Source organism: Chlorocebus sabaeus, chromosome 7, assembly GCF_047675955.1.
Source record: "Chlorocebus sabaeus isolate Y175 chromosome 7, mChlSab1.0.hap1, whole genome shotgun sequence".
NCBI classification, from domain to species: Eukaryota; Metazoa; Chordata; class Mammalia; order Primates; family Cercopithecidae; genus Chlorocebus; species Chlorocebus sabaeus.
In genome coordinates this window covers 94,037,526-94,061,547 of record NC_132910.1, presented here as the reverse complement: position 1 = coordinate 94,061,547, position 24,022 = coordinate 94,037,526, and the positions used below count along the sequence as shown (strand labels likewise).

The following is a 24,022-nucleotide window of genomic DNA, read 5'->3' as shown; positions in this document are numbered from 1 at the left end:
ACAAATAACATAGAAAGGAACTCTAATATGTCTGGCAGCAGACTTCTCAGTGGAAATCTTACAAGCCAAGAGAGAGTGACATGACATATTTAAAGTGCTGAAAAAAAAAGAAGTTTTATCATAGAAAAATACATCCAGTAAAATTATTCTTCAAACATGAAGGAGATGTTGGATTTTTATCAAAGGCTTTTTCTGTATCTATTGAGATGATCATAGGGTTTTTGTTTTTAATTATTTTAATGTGGTGAGTCATATTGATTTATGTGGAATCAACCTTGCATCCCAGAGTTAAAGCCTACTTGATTGTGGTGGATTGACTTTTTGATGTTTTGTTGGATTCAGTTCCCTAGCACTTTGTTGAGGATTTCTGTGTCCATGTTGAGGAATTCAGCCATTTCCTCTAGATTTTCTAAAATGTGTGCATAGAGTCATAATAATAGTCTCTGGGGATCTTTTAATTTCTGTGAGATCAGTTGTGATGCCATCTTCGTTATTTCTGATTGTTCTTATTTGGATCTTCTTTTTGTTTGTTAGTCTAGCTAATCAGCTATCAATGTTGCTTATTCTTTTGAAAAATCAACTCTTAATCTCATCGATCTTTTGTATGGATTTCTGTGTCTCAGTTTCATTCAGTTCATCTCTGATTTTAGCTATTTATTTTCCTCTACTAGCTTTGGGGTTGAATTATTCATTTTCTTCTAATTCCTCTACTTGTGATGTTAAGTCGTCATCACATCTTGATGTGAAGGCATTTTAGTACTATACATTTTCCTCTTAGCACTGTTTTAGCTGCATCCCAAAGGTTTTGGCAGGTTGCATCTCTATTTTCATTAATTACGTATGTATATTTTTGATTCTATCTTAATTTTATTGTTCATTCAAGAGTTATTCAGAAGCAAGTTGTTTAAGTTCCATGGTTTTGTGTAGTTTTGAGAGACCTTCTTGGTACTGATATCCATTTTTATTGCACTATGGTCTCAGTACATGCTTGTTATGATTTTGAATTTTTTGAAAGAGAGAGCTTGTGCAGAGGAACTCCCATTTTAAAAACCATTAGATCTCACGAGACCCATTCACTGTCATGAAAACATCATGGAAAAGACCTGCTCTCATGATTTAATCATCTCCCACTGGGTCCCTCCCACAACATGTGGGAATTATGGGAGCTACAAGATGAGATTTGGGTGGGGACACAGAGCCAAACCATATCAGTTCTCAAAGTCCATTGTGTCATTCTTAGGCTTTTACGTCCTCATAGCCTAGCTCCCACTTATGAGTGAGAACATACGATGCTTGATTTTCCATTCATGAGTTACTTCACTTAGAACAATAATCTCCAATTCCATCCACGTTGCTGTGAATGCCATTAATTCTTTCCTTTTTATGGCTGAGTAGTTTTCCATTGTGTGTGTATATTTTTTTCATTTAGCTGGGACTTAATTAAACTGAAGAGCTTTTGCACGCGAAAGGAAAAGTCAGCAAAGTAAACAACCCACAGAATGGGAGAAAATCTTCACAATCTATGTGTCTGACAAAGGACTAATATCCAGAATCTATAATGAGCTCAAGCAAATTGGCAAGAAGAAAACAAACATTACACCAAAAAGTGGGTTAAGGACATAAATAGACAATTCTCAAAAGAAGATATACAAATGGCCAATACACATATGAAAAAAAGCTCAACATCACTAATGTTTCTATGTCTTGCACTCCCTTAAAGACCTTTCATAATGGTGGTCTGGTGGTAATAAATTCCCTTCGTGCTTGCTTGTTTGAGGATTTTATTTCTCCTTCACTTATGAAGTTTGGTTTCACAGGATATAGTATCTTTGGCTAAAATTTCTTTCTTTCTTTCTTTCTTTCTTTCTTTCTTTCTTTCTTTCTTTCTTTCTTTCTTTCTTTCTTTCTCTTTCTTTCTTTCTTTCTTTCTTTTTTTTTTTTTTTTTAAAGAATGCTGAAATAGGTGCCCAATCTCTTCTTGTCTGTGGAATTTGTGGAGTTTCTTCTGAGACTTCTGCTTCTAGCCTGATGGGGTTCTTTTTGTAAGTGAACTGACAGTTTTCTACTGCTGCCTTTAAGGTTTTTTCTTCTGCACTGACCTTAGTAAATCTGATGACTATGTGCCTTGGGTACGGTTGTCTTGTGTTGTATCTTAAAGAATCTGTTCTATTTCTTGAATCTGTACGACCTCATCTTTAGCAAGTTTAGGGAAATTTTCACAGACTATATCCTCAAATATATTTTCCAAGTTGCTTATCCTCTCTTTTCCTCTCATTCAAGAATGCCAATGAGTCACATCTGTAAGCCCAGCACTTTGGGAGGCCGAGGAGGGCAGATCATGAAGTCAGGAGATCGAGACCATCCTAGCCAATGTGGTGAAACCCCATCTCTACTAAAAATACAAGGAAAATTAGCTGGGCATGGTGGCATGTGCCTGTAATCCCAGCTACTTGGGAGGCTGAGGCAGGAGAATCGCTTGACCCAAGAGTCAGAAGTTGCAGTGAGCCCAGACTGTACCACAGCACTCCAGTCTGGTGACAGAGTGAGACTCCATCTCAAAAAAAAAAAAAAAAAAAAAAGGTCTCTTTACATAATCTCATTTCTTGGAAGTTTTGTTTATTTTTAAAATTCTTTTTTCATTACTTTTGTCTGAGTTGATTTGAAGAACTGGTCTTCAAGCTCTGAGATTCTTCTTTTCAACTTGAACTATTCTGCTGTTGACACTTCTGATTGTATTGTGAAATTCTTGAAGTGATTTTCTTTTCAATTCCAGAAGTTCACAATTTGATTCTTTTTTAAAATGAGTATTTCGTCTTTCAGCTTCTAGGTTGTTTAACTAAGTTCCTTGGATTCAACTTTCCTTGGGTATCAACTTTCTCCTTTATCCCAATGAGCTTCTATGCCATTCCGTTTTGAAATCTATGTCTGTCATTTCATTCATCTCAATCTTGCCAAGAATCATTTCTGGGGGACTAGTGTGTTTGATGATAAGGGGGCACACCAGCCTTTTGAGTTGCCAGGGTTCTTATGTTGGTACTCTCTCATGTGTGAGGGCTGGTCTTCCTTTAACTGTGATGTAAATTGAGTATAGTCAGTAGGCTTCAATCTGGGTGTTTCCGGAATGCTAGAACTTTGTGTAGAATCTTTATTTGTGGCTGGATCTTTGCTTTGGTGCTCAGGAGTGTTGGCTGACAGATAGGCTCCTACTCAGCTGCATGGCTGTTTTGTTTTGGCTTAGTTGGCAGTAATGCTCTGTGGTGCGGAAGGAGCAAGATGACACCTTCAGCTGATTCATTCCTGGGCCTTGGAGGAGCCCTTTCCAATCATTGACTCCATCCCCAAGTTTCTTTTGTTAGGTGTTCTGGAAGATGGGACTCCCTTAGGCAGGGCCTCCAGTTGGCAGACAGACCGTTCCCTTCCCAGACCAGCCATGTGGAGAGAGACACACCCTGCTTTTCTACTGGCCTGCAAACCTAGGAATCTCACCCCTCTTTGTGGTCTAAGAGAGAGAGCTCACCACTGCTTGGACACTGCCCAAGCTAGCAAGTCTCACCTAGGAGCAGTGTTAATGTGTGAAGTCACCTGACCCACCACTTGCGGGCTCTAGCATGCGTGGCCTGCTTGGTTATAAGTGGTGGGTGTGGGTGGAGTCACCCATCTTGCCGTCTGGATGTTTGCTGGGGGAATAGGAGACTGAGCCTACTGGCAGAATTCAGGTGGAAGTGGGACTACTGGGCTGGAAGCTCTAGCAGGTAACTTGCCTGGCTACACATGGTAGAGGTGGGTTGAGTTGCCTACTTTGCTGCCTGACTGTTTCCTGGGGGAACATAGGGCTGTGCCTGGCCACAAAGTTCAGACAGAAGCAGGACTGCTTTCTGGAAGCTCTAGCAGACATGACTTACCTGGTTTTGAGCACCCAGGGTGGGTGGAGTTGCCTGACCTGGCATCTAGATATTTCCCAGGGGAACAGAAGGCTGCACCTACCTACAGAATTCAGGCAGAAGCAGGGCTTCTGTGTGGAGACTGGCTTTGAGCCTTGTCTGGTGAGGGATGTGAAGCAAGCTTACTGCTCCTGGGCACAATGATTGCAGTCTCTGTTGGAGCTATTGCATTGGTGCTGGTCTGTTCCAGGGTCCAAGGCTTGTAGAGGTCCCCGTGGACTTGAGTGTTGCCTTTGCAAAAATTCCGGGTGGCTATTTGCTGCAGTTTAGAGGCCCAGGGTTGGGGGTCGGAGGGATTCTCATGTTCCTAGACTTGCACAGGTTCCTGTGGGAAGTGTGAATTTTCCAGAGGCTCTCACTCACTCACCTTTTTCCCATGTTAAGAAGGTTCTCTTGGTTCTGCACTGATCCCAGATGGGCTGCTGGCCAGCTTTGCTCCTTTCTGCTCTGTCTGTCCCCTCACTGTGTAGATGGATCCTGATGTGGTTTCTTAGACAATCAACTTGCAAGGTCAGTGTTCACTAGCCACTCTGTCCGCTCCCTGTGAGAGAGGCACACATGAGCTGTTTCTAGTCTGCCATGTTGACCCTCTCCCTTGTGGAATGGACTTGATGTTTGTGAGTATTTGTTGATTTCTGGGCATTGGAGAGTCAGGTATTTATTGTGGTCTTTGCAGTCTGGGCTTGTTTGTACCCATCCTTCTTGGGGAGATTTTCCAAGTATTCAAAAGGAATTGTGTTGTGATCTATGTCCTTGATCGCTGCAGCCGTATCTACATTAGGGGGCACTCCAAGGCCAGTAATGCTGTGACTCTTGCAGACTAGTAGAGGTACTGCCTTGAGGTTTTAGGTAAGAGCCCAAAGAATTCTATGAATTATTAGGCTGGTGCAAAAGTAATTGTGGTTTTTGCTATTGAAAGTAATGGCAAAATCTGCAATTATTTTTGCACCAACCTTACCTTTCTCCAAACAAACAGAGTCTCTCTCTCTCTCTCTCTTCATGCCCTGCTACCTGCAGCTAGGGGAGGGATGACTTAGCACCCCTGTGGCCACCACCACTGGGTCTATGCTGAGTCAGACCTGAAGCCAGTACAGTACTGGGCCTTTCTGAAGGCTTATGGTGACAATTGCCTGGCTACTGCTGATATTTATTCAAGGTCCAAGGGTATTTTAGTTAGAAAGTGGTGAATCAAGCCAGGCTTGTCTCTTTCCCTTTAGGGTAATAAGTTTCCTTCTGGTCCAGGGTGGGTCTAGAAATGCTGTCCAGGAGCTAGGGCCTGGAGTTGTGAACATTAGGACTCCACTTGGTGTTACTGTGACTGAGATGGTACCCAAGTTGCAAGACTAAGTTCTTTTTACTCTTCCTTCACCTTTCCTTAAGCAGGAGTCTCTCCCTGTGACCACCACAGCTGACAATGTGCTGAGTCATGCCTGAAGTGAGTACTGCACCATAGGGACTGAAAATTGTGGACTTCAGTACACAGAGTAGAGTCAAGAAGCAACTAGCAGGGTTGGAGGTGAGCTGGAGTACAGGATGCAGAGCAGTGGTTGCTGGGCAGACAGATTCCAAGGCAAAGTCTGGCCTGAACACACATGTTTACATGAATCAGGTAGCCTCCACTAACGACCTTCTGAAAGGAAACAGGAAGACTTTTATTTCCCTAAGAGGAAATTGATCTCCTAAAAGTAATAATGTTTTCCACATACAAGTCAAAGCACAACTTTTGTTTTGATTCAAAACTTTCATTGTGGTAGGGAGAGGGCGCTATTTAAAAGTTCCCTATATAAAAATATTAGAGGAAGTGAAAAATTACTTTATTAGATGAATTCTGACTTCTATTTTGTGGTAGGGAAAGGGAGGAATTAGGAAATACAGCAGAAGAGAGAGAAACATGTAAAAGGAAAACTGGCAGAGATGGAAATTCTTCCGTTAAGAAGAAAGGGAGTGTAGATTAGTAGGTACAAATTATTCTTATTACACTTCAGATTTTACTTGAACTTCGGGGTTAGGCATTTCCATTTTTTCCCTTGGAATTCTTTGATTAGGATCAGTAAATATGAGACATTTAAGTTGTGATTACCCCCTTTCTGAACGCATGGTCGACATTGCTAATACATCTATTCTTCCAAGTCTGCATGTAGCCTTAAAATGTCCTTAACAGGCTGCTTAAGGCAGCCTCCACCAGTTAATCGAGTTGACATGCAAAATTAAACCTATTCGTTATCCTGGTATTAGATGTACATTCTGACAGATATATAGGATCATGTCTTGGAATATATTGGCAGTACCTAGTACAGTATTATGACCTTGAGAACTGGATAAAGTGGATTTAGATTGGGTCCAGCCCATACACTGGGGATTCCTCTTATGAGATATAAAACTGTAAAACATATCCTGAACTGACTTGGAGCAGTTAGATTATTTCATTCCTAATTATGTTAGGAAGTTAATGGGACAACCAGCATGTCTTACCTTTCCCCAGTCAACTGAATAGAACTCAACTGTGTGATTCTGGGAACTGCACAGTGGTTACTGGAATCTCCTGATTCTGAACTAAATGAACGCTAAACTTGGATTAATTTGAAATCAGTAGAAAGAGGATGTTAGAGAAATTTTGTGTTATTTTTGTAAATACATTGATTAAATTTTGTAGAAGACATTTTCATTTGGAATTGCAAAAGCAGCCACAAAAATAATAGGCCGAATATCTGTAAGTTAAAAAATTATTTAATTGGAGAACAGAAAAAAGTGAGGCCCAAAAAGAAGACATAATTACTTAAATAGTAAAAAGAATAAAACTTGAAAAATTGCTAGAGGTACATAATGATTCTATGTTTTATTATCTTTCTACCCTTACTTAAATGGTAATTTGCACCTCAAGTCATTAATACTCCATTTCCTCTAAATTATACTTACTAGATAATGTATCAAAGATATTAATTTTATTCTATTACATAAAAGTTCATTTACTTTAGGAAAATTAATATAAAAGAGCATTCCAGTATTCCATTAAAAGTATATGATAAGCAACAGATAGTATTAAAAACTTTAGTCAAATTTTCCTGGGTATCTATAAAAATATGTAAAAAATTAAAGTGCTGTTTCTTTAATTTATCAGTTTAATTTGGAAATTGTCAATTACAATTATCAAGTAGCTTTTGGGAGTATAGCCTCTGTCATGCTCAGTAGTGGAAATACTAAAAATATAAACTAACACAAAATAAGCTAAATGTTTATACCAGTGGTCAAAGAATAGGCTTACACTAATAATGAAACTGGAAGGAGAGATCCTTTTCTTGCAGCTTCCTTTTTATGAAAGCATGGGTTTGACTGAAGTGTATGTGTGTAACTCAGAAATTAAAGATGGCTTATAATAATAGAAAATTAGACCTTATATTTTTCATATATTTTCTTTTAAATTTTAGAGACATGATCCTGCTCTGTCTCCCAGGCTGGAGTGCCATGGCATGATTATAGCTCACTGTAAACTTGAACTCCTTAACTCATGCAGTTCTCTTGCTGCAGCCTCCCTAGTAGCTGGGTGATGACACCCAGCTAATTTTTTAATATTTTTGTGGAGACAGAAGTTTCACTATTTTGCCTAGCTTGACCTCAAATGATCCTCCCACCTCAACCTCCCAAAACACTGGGATTAAGGAGTGAACCACCATGTCTGGCCTGGTGTGCGTGTTCTTGATTCCTTTTATTGGTAGCTTGGTTCTCTGAGACTCACAGAATTGTTTGTTTAGTGTTCATAGAAAGCTTCTACAGCCAGCATCTGGAGAACTAAAGCCGTTCTAATACTGTGCCTTTAGCTCGAGCTGATCCATTCACACATTATGTGTCCAATGCACAATAATTGTCCCGGAACTTTGCTTCTTTACTGCATCCTGCTACGTTCTGTGCTTACCTGACCCCTGAACTCTTGGCTTCACATCCTGTTTCTTTTGTTGTGCTTGATCTTGGACATCATGCATAATTTAGTTTCTTTCTGAGACTCTCAGCACAGCACTCTGCTTGTTTTACTTAAGTTAGCCGCAAAGTCTTTTAATTTCCAATTGTCCCTAATAATCTGAGCCCAGAAGATCCAGCTGAGCTACCAACAGATGCTATTGCCAGATATATAACTAGTATTGTCATGTGCATAACTCCCTGCCCCCTCAGGCCAGAGCTGAAACTGCACACCCCCTCCTAGGGAAATAGTACTTTGGCAGAACCTCTCCATCTACCTCTCTCAGTCATGGCTGCACCTCACCCCAGGGGCCTGAGCTGAAGCTGTGCACCACTCCCTGGAAAAATGGTTAATTGGTAGAACTCCATCTGCTCTTCCCAGTCACTGGTGCATTGTGCTCCTAAGGGCTCTGAGCTGAAGCTATGGACTTCCTCCTGAGAAAACAGTGCCTTGGCAGAGCCATTCCGTAGACTTCTCCCATCACTGCTGTGCCCTACCCCCTTGAGGGAGTTGAAGCTGTACACTACCACTGGAGGAAATCATGCCTGGGCAGAGCTGCTGCATCTACTCCTCACAGTCACTGTTGCTGTATCATGTATTGGGGGAATGGAGCTGAAGCAGTACACTACCTTCTCAGGGAAACAGTGGCTTGGTGGAGTTGTTCCATATGCCCTTCTGAGTCACTGTCGTTCCCCACCCCTAGAGCCCTGTGCTAAAGCTACACACTGCCTCCAAAGGAAATGGTAGCTCAGCAGAGCTCCTCAACATACCTCTCCAGGTTGCTAAAGCATTCTGAACCCCGTGTCAGAGTTGAAGCAGTGCCAGGCATCCCAAGGAAATAGTGCCTTGGCCACCCAGAGCAGTCACACCCCTCTGTGTCTGAGCTGAAATGGTACCCTGTCCTCTGGGAAAACAGTACCTTGACCTACCAGAGCAGCTATGCTGCCCTTCCAGAAGATGGTGCCTTGGCTTCCTAGAGCAGTCACACATCACGATAACTAAGCCGAAGCAAGACACTGCATCTTAGGGAAATGATGCCTGGGCCAGAATAGTCACACACCCTAAGCCTGAGTTGAAGAGGCATATTGCCTCCCAGGGAAGTGGTGCCTTGGCCAAGCTGAGTAGCTACAAATTCCAGGGTTAAGTTGACATAATTCCCACATCCTAGGGAAATAGAGCAGTGGCTGAGCTGAGACACCTTTTCCTAAAGGCAAAACAACTCTAGTAGCCCGCTTACCTGAAGCTGCACTAGCTCTCTAAAGCCTGAACTTCTGACATGCTCCTCTCCCTGGGGAGTGGAGTCATTAGTATGCTGCTCCCTGCCCACCAGAGCCCAAATGACAGCTGTGCTCTACCATGCCACCACTGCACCTGGTCTCAGTGAGTTTATGGTATAGCCACACCTCACCATCCCAGAGTCTAGTGTCATCATTCTACGGTGCCTTGTCCTCTGGGACCTGAGTTGCTACTGAACCCTATTGGCTCATATTCTCAAATTACAGCCATAACTTCTTCCTTGGACTCAAAACTTCAGAGCACTCCTTTTTCTCTGGAGTCAGACAAGGGTTGTTTACTCCCTGGGAGTAAAATCAGAGTTACATCCCAGTCCCTGGGCCCAAACTTTTATGGGTGCCTCAGAGTAACAGACCCTGGCTCTGTGGGCAACCAACATCTGATCCTGCCATAGAAACAAACCTGCAGCTCATCCTTGTAGGGACATGGATGCAGTTGGAAACCATCATTCTCAGCAAACTATTGCAAGAACAGAAAACCAAACACCGCATGTTCTCACTCATAGGTGGGAACTGAACAATGAGATCACTTGGACTCGGGAAGGGGAACATCACACACCAGGGCCTATTATGGGGAGGGGGTAGGGGGGAGGGATTGCACTGGGAGTTATACCTGATGTAAATGACAAGTTGATGGGTGCTGACGAGTTGATGGGTGCAGCACACCAACATGGCACAAGTATACATATGTAACAAACCTGCACATTGTGCACATGTACCCTAGAACTTAAAGTATAATTAAAAAAAAAAAAGAAAGAAACAAACCTGCAACTCAATATGCAGGTGCCACAATAGGTTCATGAGACCTTGAGCCTAGGTCCTGGGCCCCACAGCTGCTCCAAGTACCTGCACATGGAACCCAGCACAGCTGCAGCTGCTTATAGGCCATGTTAGACCTGATACAGGGATCCCTTCAGTTATGTCTCTTCATTTTGGATAAAATGAGAATAGGAGAACCCCATAGCCTTTGTCACTGAAGACCTTAACAACCTATTAATCTACTGCCACTGCCACAAACTTTTACAACCTAGGCCATGGTGACACCCTCAGTTGTTATTATTGAACACAACTGAAGAAGCTGCACAAAAACTATACCACTGTATCTACCAGAAACAGAGTCACTATACCCTTTCCAACTGGTACACTGAGATATAATGGTAGGTGGAAGTCTTTCTGTGAAAGCCACTCTAGAAAATTTGAAAGAGGAAGTTGTTCTACCAGATGCATAGACATTAGTGCAGGGATAAAAGAAACATGAAAAAGCAAGAGAATATAATGCAACCAGGGGAGCAGAATAAATCTCTAATAATAAACCCCAAATGAAAAGGAAATCTACAAATTGTCAGAAAAGGAGTTTATAATAATAATATTAAGGAAATTCAATGACATACAAGAAAATACAGATACACAATTTAATACAAACAAAAGCCTACAATATGAATAAGAAATATTTTTAGTCCTCTAATGTCCAAGTCCTATGAAAAAGAAACTTAACAGATGTCATAAAAAGTAACCAAATAGAAATCATATAGTTGAAGAATTCAATTAATAAAATTAAAATAAACAGTAGAGAGCTTCAACAGCAGACTTTATTAAGCAGAAGGAAGAATCTTTGAACTTAAAGATAAGTCATTTGAAGTTGCCTCATCAGAGGAAAAAAAATAAAAATAAAAAAGAGTAAAGAAAGCCTTCATATTATGGGAGTCCCAGAAAGGGAAAGGATGAGAAAAACATAGAAAATCAATTTAATTAAACAATAGTTGAAAACCTCACAAGTCTTTGGAGAGAGAGTCCAAATTCAAGAAGCTCAAAGATTCCTAAATAGATCCAACCCACAAATGTCCCAACTGAAGTACATTAGTCAAATCTTCAAAAGAAAAACATCAAGTCCCAAATAAAGAACTCCCTTTAGATTAACTGCATATTTTTTCAGCAGAAACCTTATAGGCCAGGAGAGAATGGGATGATATATTTAAAGTGCTGATAGAAAAACAATTATCAGTTAAGGATACTATATCCAACAAAGCTATCTTTCAGAAATGGGGGAGAAATAAAGTCTTTCCCAGACAAGCAAAAACTAACAATTCATCACTATTAGATTAGCCTCACAAGAAACAGTCAAGGAATTCCTGGAAGTTAAATATAATAATTGTCATTATAAAAACACACAAAAGTGTAAAACTCACTGGCAAAGCATATACACAAGCAAGAGAGAGAAAAGAATCAAACTTCACTACTACAGAGAATGACCAAGCTACAATAATAATCAATAAGAGAAAAAAGAAATGCATGGCACACCAACAAATAAATAGCCACCAGAAAACAATAAACAAAATGACAGGATTAAGTCCTCAGCTGTCAAAGTTAGCCTTGAATATAAATAGACTGAATTTCTTACTTAAAAGATATAGACTAGCTGAATAGATAACCAAACATGATCCAACTATTTGCTGCCTGCAAGAAACTCACTTCACTTGTAAAGATACACGTAGACTGAAAGTGAAAGGATGGAAAAGGTATTCCATGCAAATGGAAACCAAAAGTGAGGACTAATTATACTTTTATTAGATAAACAGAGCTTAACTCAAGTGTTGTAAAGAGAGAGAAAGAAGGTCACTATATAGTGATACAAGGATAAATTCAGCAAGAGAATATAATACATACAATATATATGCATCCAACACTAGAGCACCCAGACATATAAAGCAAATATTACTAGATCTAAAGGGAGAGATAAACTCTAATAAAATCATAGTTGGAGACTTTAATACCTGACTTTCACAACTAAAAAGATAATCTAGACATAAATTCAATAAAGAATCCTTGGATTTAAACTGTACTTTAGACCAAATATACCTAATAGACATTTACAGGACTTTTTGTCCCAAAGCTATAGAATACATTTTTTTTTTTTTTTTTTTTTTTTGAAACAGGGTCTCACTCTGTCACCCAGGCTAGAGTGCAGTGGAGCAATCACAGCTAATTGCAGCCTTGAACTCCTGGGCTCAAATAATCCTCCCACCTCAGCCTCTTGAGTAGCTGAGATTACAGGAACATGCCACCATGCCTGAGACATTTTTTTCCTTTTTTCTTTTTTGTTTTTTGAGATGGAGGCTCACTCTGTTGCCAAGGTTGGAGTGTAGTGGTGCGATCTAGGCTCACTGCAACCTCTGCCTCCCAGGTTCAAGTAATTCTCTGCCTCAGCCTCCCGAGTAGCTGGGATTACAGGCACCTGCAACGATGCCCAGCTAATTTTTGTATTTTTAGTAGAGACAGAGTTTCATCATCTTAGCCAGGCTGGTCTCGAACTCCTGACCTCATGATCCACCCTCCTCGACACCCCGAAGTGCTGGGATTTCAGGCGTGAGCCACCACGCCCCGCCTTTCCTGAGTAATATTTTGTATTTTTTTGTAGAGACAGGGCTTTATCATGTTGCCAAGCTAGTCTCAAATTCCTGGGCTCAAGCAATCTTCCTACCTCAGCTTCCCAAAGTGCTGAGATTACAGACATGAGCCCACGTGCTTGGCTGCACATTCTGTTCATCAGCACATAAAACATTCTCCAGGATAAGCTACATGTTAGGCCATAAAACAAGTCTCAACAAATTTAAAAGAACTGACATCATATCAAGTATCCTTTTTGACCACAATGGAATAACACTGTCTATTAATAACAAGAGAAACTTTTGAAACTATATAAACACATGGGAAATTGAACAACATGTTCCTAAATGACCAATGGATCAATAAATAAATTAAGAAGAAAATTTTTGGAACAAATAAAATAGAAACACAACATACTAAAACCTATAGGATACAACAAAACCAGTAGTAAGAGGGAAGTTTATAGGAATAAACACTGACATCAAAAACGCAGAAAGATCTCAAGTAAACAACCAAATGATACATAGCAAAAAACTAGAAAATCAAGAACAAACCAAATCCCAAATTAGTATAAGGAAATAAGTAATAAAAATCAAAGCACGAATAAAATAGAGACAAAAAATACAAAACACGAATACAAAAAAGGTGTTTTTTAAAAAAGATAAGCAAATTCAACAAATCATTTGCTAGACTAACCAAGAAAAGACCCAAATAAATAAAATGAGAGATGAAAAAGAAGAATTTACAACTCATGCCACAAAAAACCCCGAAGGATTATTAGAGAGTATTATAAGCAACTACATGTCAAAAAGTTTAAGAATGTAGTAAAAATTGATACAGTTTGGCTATCTCCTCACCCAGAGCTCCTCCTGAATTGTAGTTCTCATAATCCCTACGTGTTGTGGAAGGGACCATGTGGAGATAATTGAATCACGGAGGTGGTTTCCCCATCCTCTTCTCAATATAATGAGTTAGCTCTCATTAGATCTGATGATTTTATAAGGGGCATCCCCCTTCACTGGGCACTCGTTCTTCTTCATGCCACCCGTAAAGAAGGTGTCTTGCTTCCCCTTTGCCTTCTGCCATGATTGTAAATTACCTAAGCCCTCCCCAGCCATGTTGAACTGTGTATCAATTGAATCCTTTTTCTTTATAAATTACTCAGTCTCAGGTATATCTTTATTAGCAACATGAGAATGGACTAATACAGGAATAGATAAATTCCTAGACACATACAATCTACCAAGACGGAACTGAGAAGAAAGAGAAGACATGAATAGACCATATGATTAATGAGAGGGAATAAATAACAAAAAGTGTCCCAACAAAGAAAAGTCCAGAACTAGATGGCTTCACTGCTGAATTCACTTAACCTTTGAAGAGTAATTAATATCAATTATTCTCAGACTATTCCAAAAAATTGAAGCAGAAAGAATTCTTCAAACTCACTTTACAAGGCCTGGGTAACCCTTGTACCAAAAACAACAACAACAACAAGGACACAAGAAAAAAGGAAACTACCAGCCAATATATCTGATGAAGTTAGATACAAAAAATTTCAACAAAATACTAGCAAACTGTATCCAACAACACATCAAAAACATAATACAAACAATCAAGTAGGATTTATCTCAGGAATGTAAGGATGATTCACCATAGGCAAATCAATAAACATGATACACCACGTCAACAGAATGAAGAACAAAAAATATGTGATTGTCTCAATAGATGCAGAAAAAACATTTCTAAGCTTCAACATATCTTTTTCATAGTAACTGTAAATAAATTAAGTATAGAAATAATGCACCTCAACACAATAAAGTCCATATATGACAAACCCACAGCTAATATCATAGTAAATGGAAAAAAGCAGAAAACTTTTTCTCTAAGAACTGGAACAAAACAATGATGTCCACTCTAGCCACTCTTATTTAATTCAGTACTGCAAGTACTAGGCAGAGCAATTAGACAAGAGAAAGAAATAAAGGGCACCCAAATTGGAAAGGAGAAAGTCAAATTGTTCCTGTTTGCAGATCCAGATGATCTTATATAAAGAAAAATGTAAACTCTACCAAAATACTAGTAAAGCTGATAAACAAATTCAGTAGAGTTACAGGATACAAAATCAACATACAAAAAATTAGTAACATTTCTATACACAAACAATGAAGTAGCCAAAAAGAAATCAAGAGGGGAATCTTATTTATGGTAGCTGCAAAAAATTAAAATACTTAAGAATAAAATTAACCAAGAAGGTGAAAGATCTCTACTAGTAAAAATTACAAAACATGGATGAAAGAAATTGAAAATACAAAGAAATAAAAAAAATCTCATGCTCATGGATAAGAAGAATTAATATGGTTAAAATGACCTTACTACCCAAAACAATCTACAAATTCAAATTCAATGCAATCTCTATCAAAATACTAACAACACGTTTCACAGATAGAAAACAATTCTCAAATGTGTATGGAGCCAGAAAAAACCCTGAATAGCTAAAGCAATCCTTAGCAAAAAGAGCAAAGCTGGAGACATCACACTACCAGACTTCAAAATATGCTACAAAGCTTTAGTAACCAAATCAGCATGATACTGGCATAAAACCAGAAACAGAGCAATAAAACAGAATAGAGGACCCAGAAATTAATCCATGTATCTACAGCTAACAGATTTTTGATTAAGGCACATAAAATATATGTTAGGGAGAAGAGAATCTCTTCAATAAGCAGTGCTGAGAAAACTGGATATTCATATGCAGAAGAATGAAACTAGACCTCCATCTGTCACTCTATAAAAATAAACTAAAAATGGATCAAATACCTAAATGTAATATCCAATACTGTAAAACCACTAGAATAAAATAAGCAAAATGCTTCAGGACATTTGTCTGGGAAAAGATTTTTTGTTTGTGTGTAAGACCTCAAAAACACAGGAAACAAAAGCAAAAATAAACACATGGAATTGTTTTAAACTAAAAAGCTTCTGCACAGCAAAGGAAATAGTTATCAGAGTAAAGAGACAACCTAAAGAACTGGATAAAATATTTGCAAACTATTCATCTGACAAAGGATTCATATCCAGAATATGTAAGAAACTCAAACAACTCAATGGCAAAAGAAAAGGACAATAAATAATACGATTTAAAAATAGGCAAATGTGCTGAGTAGCCATCTCTCAAAAGAGGACATACAAATGGCCAACGGGGATATGAAAAATATTCAATATCACTAATGATCAGTGAAATGCAAATTATAGGTTGGTGCAAAAGTAATTGCGGTTTTGCATTGTTGGAATTTGCTGTTTGATATTGGAATATATTCTTAAATAAATGTGGTTATGTTATACATCATTGTAATGAGCCTTTCTTGCTTTATTTTGCTAATGACTTATTACTTGCTATTCATTTTATGTTTATTTTAGACTATGGAAATGATGTTAGCCAAAAAGAAAATTCCAGTTATTTTTCCTATTCAAATTCAATATGGGTCGTAAAGCAGTGGAGACAACTCACATCAACAGTGCATTTGGCCCAGGAACTGCTAGTGAATGTACGGTGCAGTGGTGTTCAAGAAGTTTTGCAGAGATGAGAGCCTTGAAGATGAGGAGTTAGTGGCTGGCCATCAGGAGTTGACAATGACCAATTGAAAGCAATCATTGAAGCTGACCCTCTTACAACTACACGAGAATTTGAGGGAACTCAATATTGACCATTCTATGGTGGTTCGGCATTTGAAGCAAATTGGAAAAGTGAAAAAGCTTGGTAAGTGGATGCCTCATGAGCTGACCGAAAAATTTAAAAAAGTCATCATTTCAAAATGTCATCTTCTTTTATTCCATGCAACAACAGGGAACTGTTTCTAGATCAGATTGTGACATGTGACAAAAAGTGGATTTTATATGACAACCAGCAATGACTAGTTCAGTGGTTGAACTGAGAAGAAGCTCCAACGCATTTCAGAAAGCCAAACTTGCACTAAAAAAGTCATAGTCACTGTTTGGCCGTCTGCTGCCAGTTTGATCCACTACAGCTTTGTGAATTCCAGCAAAACCATTACATCTGAGAATTATGCTCAGCAAATCAATGAGATGCACTGAAAACTGCAGTGACTGCAGCAGGCATTTGTTAAGAGAAAAGACCCAATTCTTCTCCATGACAATGCCCGATCACATGTCACAAAACCAATGCTTCAAAAGTTGAATGAACCAGGTAATGAAGTTTTGCCTTATCCACCATGTTCACCTGACTTCTCACCAACCAACTACCACTTCTTCAAGCATCTCGACAGCTTTTTGCAGGAAAAATGCTTCTTTCTCTTGCTCTCCCTTGCCATGTGATACACCTGCTCCCCCTTTATCTGCTGTCATGATAGTAAGCTTCCTCAGGCCCTCACCAGGAGCAGGTGCCAGCACCATTCTTCTTGTACAGTCTGCAGAACTTTGAGCCATATAAGCCTCTTTTCTTATAAATTACCCAGTATCTGGTATTCCTTTACAGCAATGCAAAATGGACCAAAATAGAAAATTGGTACTGAGGAGTGGGGCATTGCTATAAAGACACTTGAAAATGTGGTAGCAGCTTTGGAACTTCTCTGTCCTCAAACTCTTCCAAAAGAACTGGTTGATTCTTTTAGAAGAGTTTCGAGGGCTCCAAAGACAGGAGTATGAGGGAAAGTTTGCAACTTCTTAGAGACTGGTAAGTGGTTGTTACCAAAGCGCTGATAGAAATACGGACAGTGAAGTCCAAGCTGATGAGGTCTCAGATGGAAGTAGCATTTGATATTTTCAATATGTTTTATTTTCACCATTCTTATAAGTGTGTAGTAATGTCTACTTGTCTGTGTTTTTATTCTGAATTTTTCCAATGGCTAATTAAGTTGAACATTATTTCATGTGCTTACTTGCCTTCTGTATATCTTTGGCACTGAAACATCTGTTCAAGCTTTACCCTTCTTCTAATTGAACTGGTTCTTTCTTTTTCACTCCTGAGTTTTGCCCATTCTTTATATATTTTAGATAACAGTTATTTGTCAGATATGTGGTTTGAAACTATTTTCTTTCATTCTTTAGCTGTCTCTTACCAGCTTAATAAAATATGTTGCAGAGAAAATGCTTTGAATCTTAATGAGGTCCAATTGATCAATTTTGCTTTATGGATGATGCTTTTGTGTCAAGTCCAAAAATTCTTTGTCTATACCTTAATTCTAAAACGTTTTCCTATGTTTTTTACACACGTTTTATAATTTTACATTTAATTCTATGACCCATTTTTAGTTATCTTTTTAAAACACAAGTTGTGATTGTTAGGACTTTTCTGTCTCTCTCTCTCTCTTTCTCTCTTTCTCTCTCTCCCTTTTCTCCCTTTCTTTTTTTTTTTGTTATTGCTTGTAGATGCTCAATTGTTGTAGCACGATTTGTTGCAAAGGATATCTTTTAGCCTTGGAATTGCTTTTGCATCTCTGTAAAAAAGTCATTTGCATGTATATTTCTGGGTTCTATATTATGCTCCACTGATCTATGTGTCTATCCTTCTGGTAATATCATAATAGCTTGATTTTTATAGCTATATAGTAAGCCTTAATATGGAGTAAAATGACTCCTTTTATTTTGTCTTTCTTTTTCAAGATGATTTTAATAACTCTAAGGACTGTGCCTTCCCACATAAATTTTAACATAAGTTTTTTTATCTATTAAAAATTGATCTGGAATTTTGATAGGAATTATATTAAACTGATATATCAATTTAAGGATAATTAATATATTTACTATGTTGAGTTTTCCAATCCATGAATGTAGTATGTCTCTCAATTTATTTAGGTTATCTTGGATTTTTATATCGGTATTTTGTAATTTTTCACTATATATTTTATGTACAGATTTTGCTAAATATATATCTGTATTTTTTATGACTTTGGAATGATTTTATTTCTTTGGCATGTGTTTTAATTTTAGCTTTTACATAGTCATTGTTAGTATATAGAATGTAATTGTGTGTGCGTTGATTTTGTATATCATGACCTTTTAGGACTATACATTGGTTTTTTTAAAAAACAGTCTTTCTACCCAGCAATCTTATTTTCTTCAAATAAGAACAAGTTTTATTTCTCTTTAACCTTGATTAATTGTATTACTTTTGCTTGCCTTATTTCAGCATCTAGGACATCCAGTACTGTATTAAATAAGTGTGGTGAAAGTGGACATCCTTGCTTTATTTCTGACCTTAGGGTAAACATTTAGTCTTTCACCACAAAGTATACTATTATTTTAGTGTGCTGTAGGTTTTCCTGTTATGACTCTTCACTATGTTAAAATAGTTTCCCTCTGTTCTTAACATCGTGACAGTTGTTAAATGACCAAGTATTCAATCTTATCAATATGTGTTTTGTGCATATATTGATGAGATAATACGATTTTTCCTCTTTATCTTGCTGATATGGTGAATTGCATTGATGACTTTTCAAATATTCAATCAGTCTTTCATATGTGGAATATGTAGAATTCATTTTATTTATTGTGGAATTCAATTTGCTAATATTTTGTTGAGGAAATTTTGTCTAAGTTCATGGGAAATATTGGTATGTAATTTTCTTTTATGTATTTATTTATTTTTGTTACTGTCTTAGTCTGATTTTGGTATCAAGACAATATTAGCCTCAATAAATACATTTGCAAGTGTTTCCTCTTTTTCTATTTTAAGCTGATAGCAACTTAACTTTAATTGCATGAAATAACTCTGCACTTTAACTCTACTGCCGACACACATTTTATGTTTTTGATGTCAGAATTTACATCTTTTTATATTGTGTATTCCTAAACAAATTATTGTGGCTATTGTTATTTTTAATAGTTTTGATTTTAATATTCATATTGAAGACATAAGTGATTTACACACCACCATCACAGTATTAGATTATTCTGAATATTGCCTCAAACTTACTTTTGCCAGCGAGTTTTACAGTTTTATATGCTTTTATGTAATTAGCCTCTTTCTCTTTCAACGTTAAAAATTTCCTTTGATATTTTTTGTAAGGCAGTTCTGTGGATGGTGAACTTCCTTGGCTTTTGTTTGTCTGGAAAAGTCTTTATCTCTCCCTCCTTTCTGGAGGAAAGATTTGCCAGGTAAAGTTTTCCTGATTGGCAGTTTGTTATTTCAATACTTTGAATACATCATCTCACTGTATCCCTGCCTCCAAGCTTTTTGCAGATAATCCTACGATAATCTTATCAGGGTTCTCTTGTAGGTGATGAGCTTCTTTTCTATTATTGATTTTAAAGTTCTCTGTTTGTATTAGCCATTTTCACATTGCTATAAAAAACTACCTGAGACTGGGTAATTTATGAAGAAACGAACTTAATTGACTCACAATTCTGCAGGCTATACAGAAAACATGGCTGGAGAGACCTAAACTTATAATCATGATGGAAGGGGAAGGAGAAGCCAGCATAGTTTACAATGGTGGAGAAGGAGAGAGAGAATAAAGGGGGAAGTGCTATACACTTTCAAACAACCAGATCTCGTGAGAACTCACTCACTATCATGAGACCAGGCAAGGGGAAATCAACTCTCATGATCCAGTCACCTTCCACCAGGTCCCTCCCCTAAAATTAGGAATTTAGGAATTACCATTTGACATGAGATTTGGGTGAGACTACAGAGCCAAACTGTATTATCATTTGTCTTTGATTTTTGACAGTTTGAATGTAACATACCTCAGGGAAAACTTTATCGGGTTGAATATGTTTGGGACTTTTTTCTGAGATGGGAACTTGCTGCATTGCCCTGACTGGTCTTGAACTCCTGGCTTTGAGCAATTCCCTGCCTCAGCCTCCCAAGCAGCTGGAACTATAGGCATCTCTCATCACTATGTTTGGGGGATGTCTGGGCTCTCAGTACCTGAATGTTTCTATTTCTCTTCAGGCTTGGAAAGTTTTTAGTCATTATTTTTTAAAGTGGACTTTCTGCCCTTTTCTCTCTCTTCTTTTTGAAACTTCCATAATGTTAATGCTAACATTCTTATTTTTGTTTTGTTTTTAAGACAAAAGTCTCACTCCATCGCTCAGGCTGGGGTGCAATGGTGCAATCTCGGCTCACTGCAACCTCCACATCCGGGGTCCAAGCAGTTCTCCTGCCTCGTCCTCCCAAGAAGCTGGGATTACAGGCACGTGCAACCACACTCAGGTAATTTTTTTTTTTTGTATTTTTAGTAGAGTTGGAGTTTTGTCATGTTGGCCAGCCTGGCCTCAAACTCTTAACTTCAGCTGATCCACCCACCTCGGCCTCCCAAAATGTTGGGATTACAGATGTGAGCCACCACGCCTGGCCAATGCTAGCATTCTTTTAATGGTGTATCATAAATTCTTTAGGTTTTCTTTATTCTTTTTATTTTCTTTTTCTTTTTCTTCTATGATTAGATTATTTCAAATGATCTGTCTTTCAGTTTGCTAACTCTTCTCCTTTATCAAAATTATTGTTGAAGTTCTTAATCGATTTTTTTTAGCTCAACTGTTGTATTCTTCAGCTCCCAAATTTTTGTTAGTTTTAAAATTACCTTTTTCTATCATGTTGAAGTTCTGAGTTTGTTCTTTTATTGTTTTTCTGATTTTGTTAAATTCTTTTTCTGTGTTTGAGTGTAGCTTTCTGAGTTTTAGAGCAATTATTTTAAGTTCTTTGTCAGGAAATCTGTGTATCTTCATTTTTCGGGGGGTCAGTAACGGGAAGTTTATTGTGTTCCTTTGGTGGTGTCGTTTTCCTGATTCTTCATAATCCTTGTCGCTTTGCATGGATGTCAGCACATTTGAAGCAGGCACAACTTCAAGACTTCATGGGCTGGCTTTTGTAAGGAAAAGCCTTCATCTGTAGGGGAGTATATTATGCTAGGTAAACTGTTGTGAGGGATTGTGCAGTGCCTCTGGGTCTTGGGGGCAATGTTGTCTCATTGACTCAGGCAGTTGAGGTCTATAAAGTTGGTAACCACATGGCCTTTGTGTAAGAGGTCTATAAGAGGTCTGCAGTGGGTGTAAGGGCTATTGTGGTTCTCAGTGGCACCTCCAAGTCCAGTGGGGGGAACCTGGGCCAGTCAGTTGTGGTAGGGTTTAGGACTAGTTATGTGTATGTGCATGAAAGTAGGAGCCATGTTACAGTGCTGGAAGTGGGCAGAAAGATTGAGGTTGGCTATGCTTATGCACACAGCTGTGGCATCAGCTTCATACCACATTGGGACCCAGGGCTGGTAAAGGAGCCATAGTTGCAGGTGGGCATGTGAGCAGTGGCTTCTGTGGCTCCTGGGGACAGGGTACCTATGTAGTAGCTGATGAGGGTGCTGCTACTTCAACAGTGAAGCTTGTGAGGGCAAAAATTTTGTCTCTCCATAGCAAAAGTGTGTTGGAGGGTGAAGTGGCCACAAGGGCTATTGAAGTCCTCATTAGTGAAGGCCACTGGGATCCTCTGCAGAGCAAGCCACAGGAAACCATGCTGAATATTGCTGCATGGTTGACGTTGAAAACCCCTGCCTTTCTTCTTTGTTCCTAGCTGTCTTCAGATGTCTCAGCTTTGTTGGTCTCCCCAGTGATCAGGGTGGAGTAAAGCCAAAGTGAGTTCTTCAGGCAATGCCCCAAAAGGCAGGGAAAACTGGTTGTTCACTCTGTTCTCCTTTTCCCTGAGAGGAACTGGTGGGCTGGAGCGTTCACTCTCAGCACTGAGCAGTGCCATCCTGGGGGAAGGAATGATACAGGCAAAAGGAAACTGTTCTTCCTATCTTTTCTGTGTACTTATTCTCAGGTTTTTTTGCTCCACTGTGTTGCTGCAGCTTTTTAAATGGACATCAGAGTGCTCTAGGCTATTTTTGTTTGTGGATAATTGGCTAATTGTTATTTTTTGTGGGAAAACAAATGCTGGGGTCTCTTACTCTTGTTATCTTGCTGACATTACTCAGTTTTCCCTTGTGCCAGTTGTTGCTTAACAGGTGACAATGAACTCTTCAACTTTTTATCAATGTATAATTATTTTGCTAACTTACTGTGGTAATTATACATTAGATAGGTATTTGAATTGAGTGGGTCATTTGACACCATGCAGACTGAGTTAAAAGCTATTATAGTTAGTAAATATAAGGCATATTATAATATTATCATATGGTTCTTATTTCAAACCATGCCTGTGAAAGATTGGTAGTTTACTCTGATGTGTGAGCATTTTGCCTCATGGATAACCAAGAAAGTGTGGTCAGGGCAAAAAAAAAATTCTATCAAATGACAACTAAATAGTTAGATAACCAAAGAAGCTTAAAATATCCATGTGATAAAATATGACAGTTGTAACTAGAAAGGAAGTCCATTATGAAGGTAATACATATATAAAATGTATTTAGTTAGGTGCTTTATTGTTATTTATGCTTGAGAATAATCAGCACATAACAGAAGTACAATAAAACAGGATGCATTAAATTAGTTGATTTAAGACACCTATGTCTTGGTCTATAAGCTATGTGGAGAGAGAAGAGATAAGTGGAAGAACTCGTCGAATGTTGCGTCTTTTGATCACAGAAATTAGGTGAGGGAAAAAAATTGGGGGATGAAGCAAAATAAACTGCATAGAACTAAACTGTGCTGACATCACTACTATCCACCCTGGATATGGGAAGCTCTTGCCGCCATCCCATTCATCAATAATAAAAAAAGCCACATGCAATGGAAAAAAAACCATAAAAGCAGAGCAACATGTGGTCTTCAGAGCTTTATCTTGAAGGCAATGAGAATGCTTTGGGAGTTTGGGAGAGTTTGGAGCACAGGACAAAGAATGAAATCTTTTGGGGGAAATATAGGCAGTAAAAAAAGATTTATTGAGTCTGCCAAGAGTATCCTGGATACAGTGTCTGTCATTTCTTTTGCTGGTATGGTTGGCTAGAATGTTTACCTCTCTGTTACCATTACAGTATGGAAGGAAATCCTAGGCAGAGGAGTAGAGATGCCAACTATAGGAGTGATTATGTTATTGCTGACATGATAGAGTTGATTTGAGTCTTTTAACCTCTTCCAAACAACAACCTCCCAGAAGTTCTAATTCAAAAGAGTGTTATAAATTAAAAATTTTGAGAAGCATTGCTGACTGGACTTCAAAGATTTGTGTCCAATTTTCTTCCCAACTGACTTGTAGGTATTGATCAATTGGATGTTAGCTCAGCATAGGGAATTTGGTGAGTTCTGCAATGGTGTAATGGAGACAGAGCGAATTAACTTCTAAGGAGGAAGAGCTCTGAAGTTGTAGAGAAGCTGAAAGCCCTGGTTTTCAAATACAAAGAAGATTTGGCCTAGAAGCAAAGCCAAGGACAAATAAATAGCACCAATGTCCTCATGCAGGTCTCCTAATCTGTAGTCCTAGACAAGAGAGCAGTATATCCTGGTATCAAGTTTGGAGAAGTGAGCAATCAAGATAATAAATGGGAAATATAACCATGTTA

General features: G+C 38.4%; 1 protein-coding gene and 1 pseudogene across 1 annotated transcript in view; one reads left to right on the top strand and one right to left on the bottom strand.

Moving 5' to 3' along the window:
• Positions 1-16,982, bottom strand: part of LOC119619630 (lysM and putative peptidoglycan-binding domain-containing protein 4 pseudogene) — a 32,103-nt pseudogene extending 15,121 nt beyond the window's left edge.
• Positions 1-24,022, top strand: part of LOC140712035 (uncharacterized) — a 223,485-nt gene that overhangs the window by 157,296 nt on the left and 42,167 nt on the right. The window contains exon 3 of the mRNA XM_073017651.1: positions 20,603-20,745. Within this exon, the coding sequence (XP_072873752.1) occupies positions 20,603-20,745 (143 nt within the window). The remainder of the gene's footprint in view (positions 1-20,602; positions 20,746-24,022) is intronic.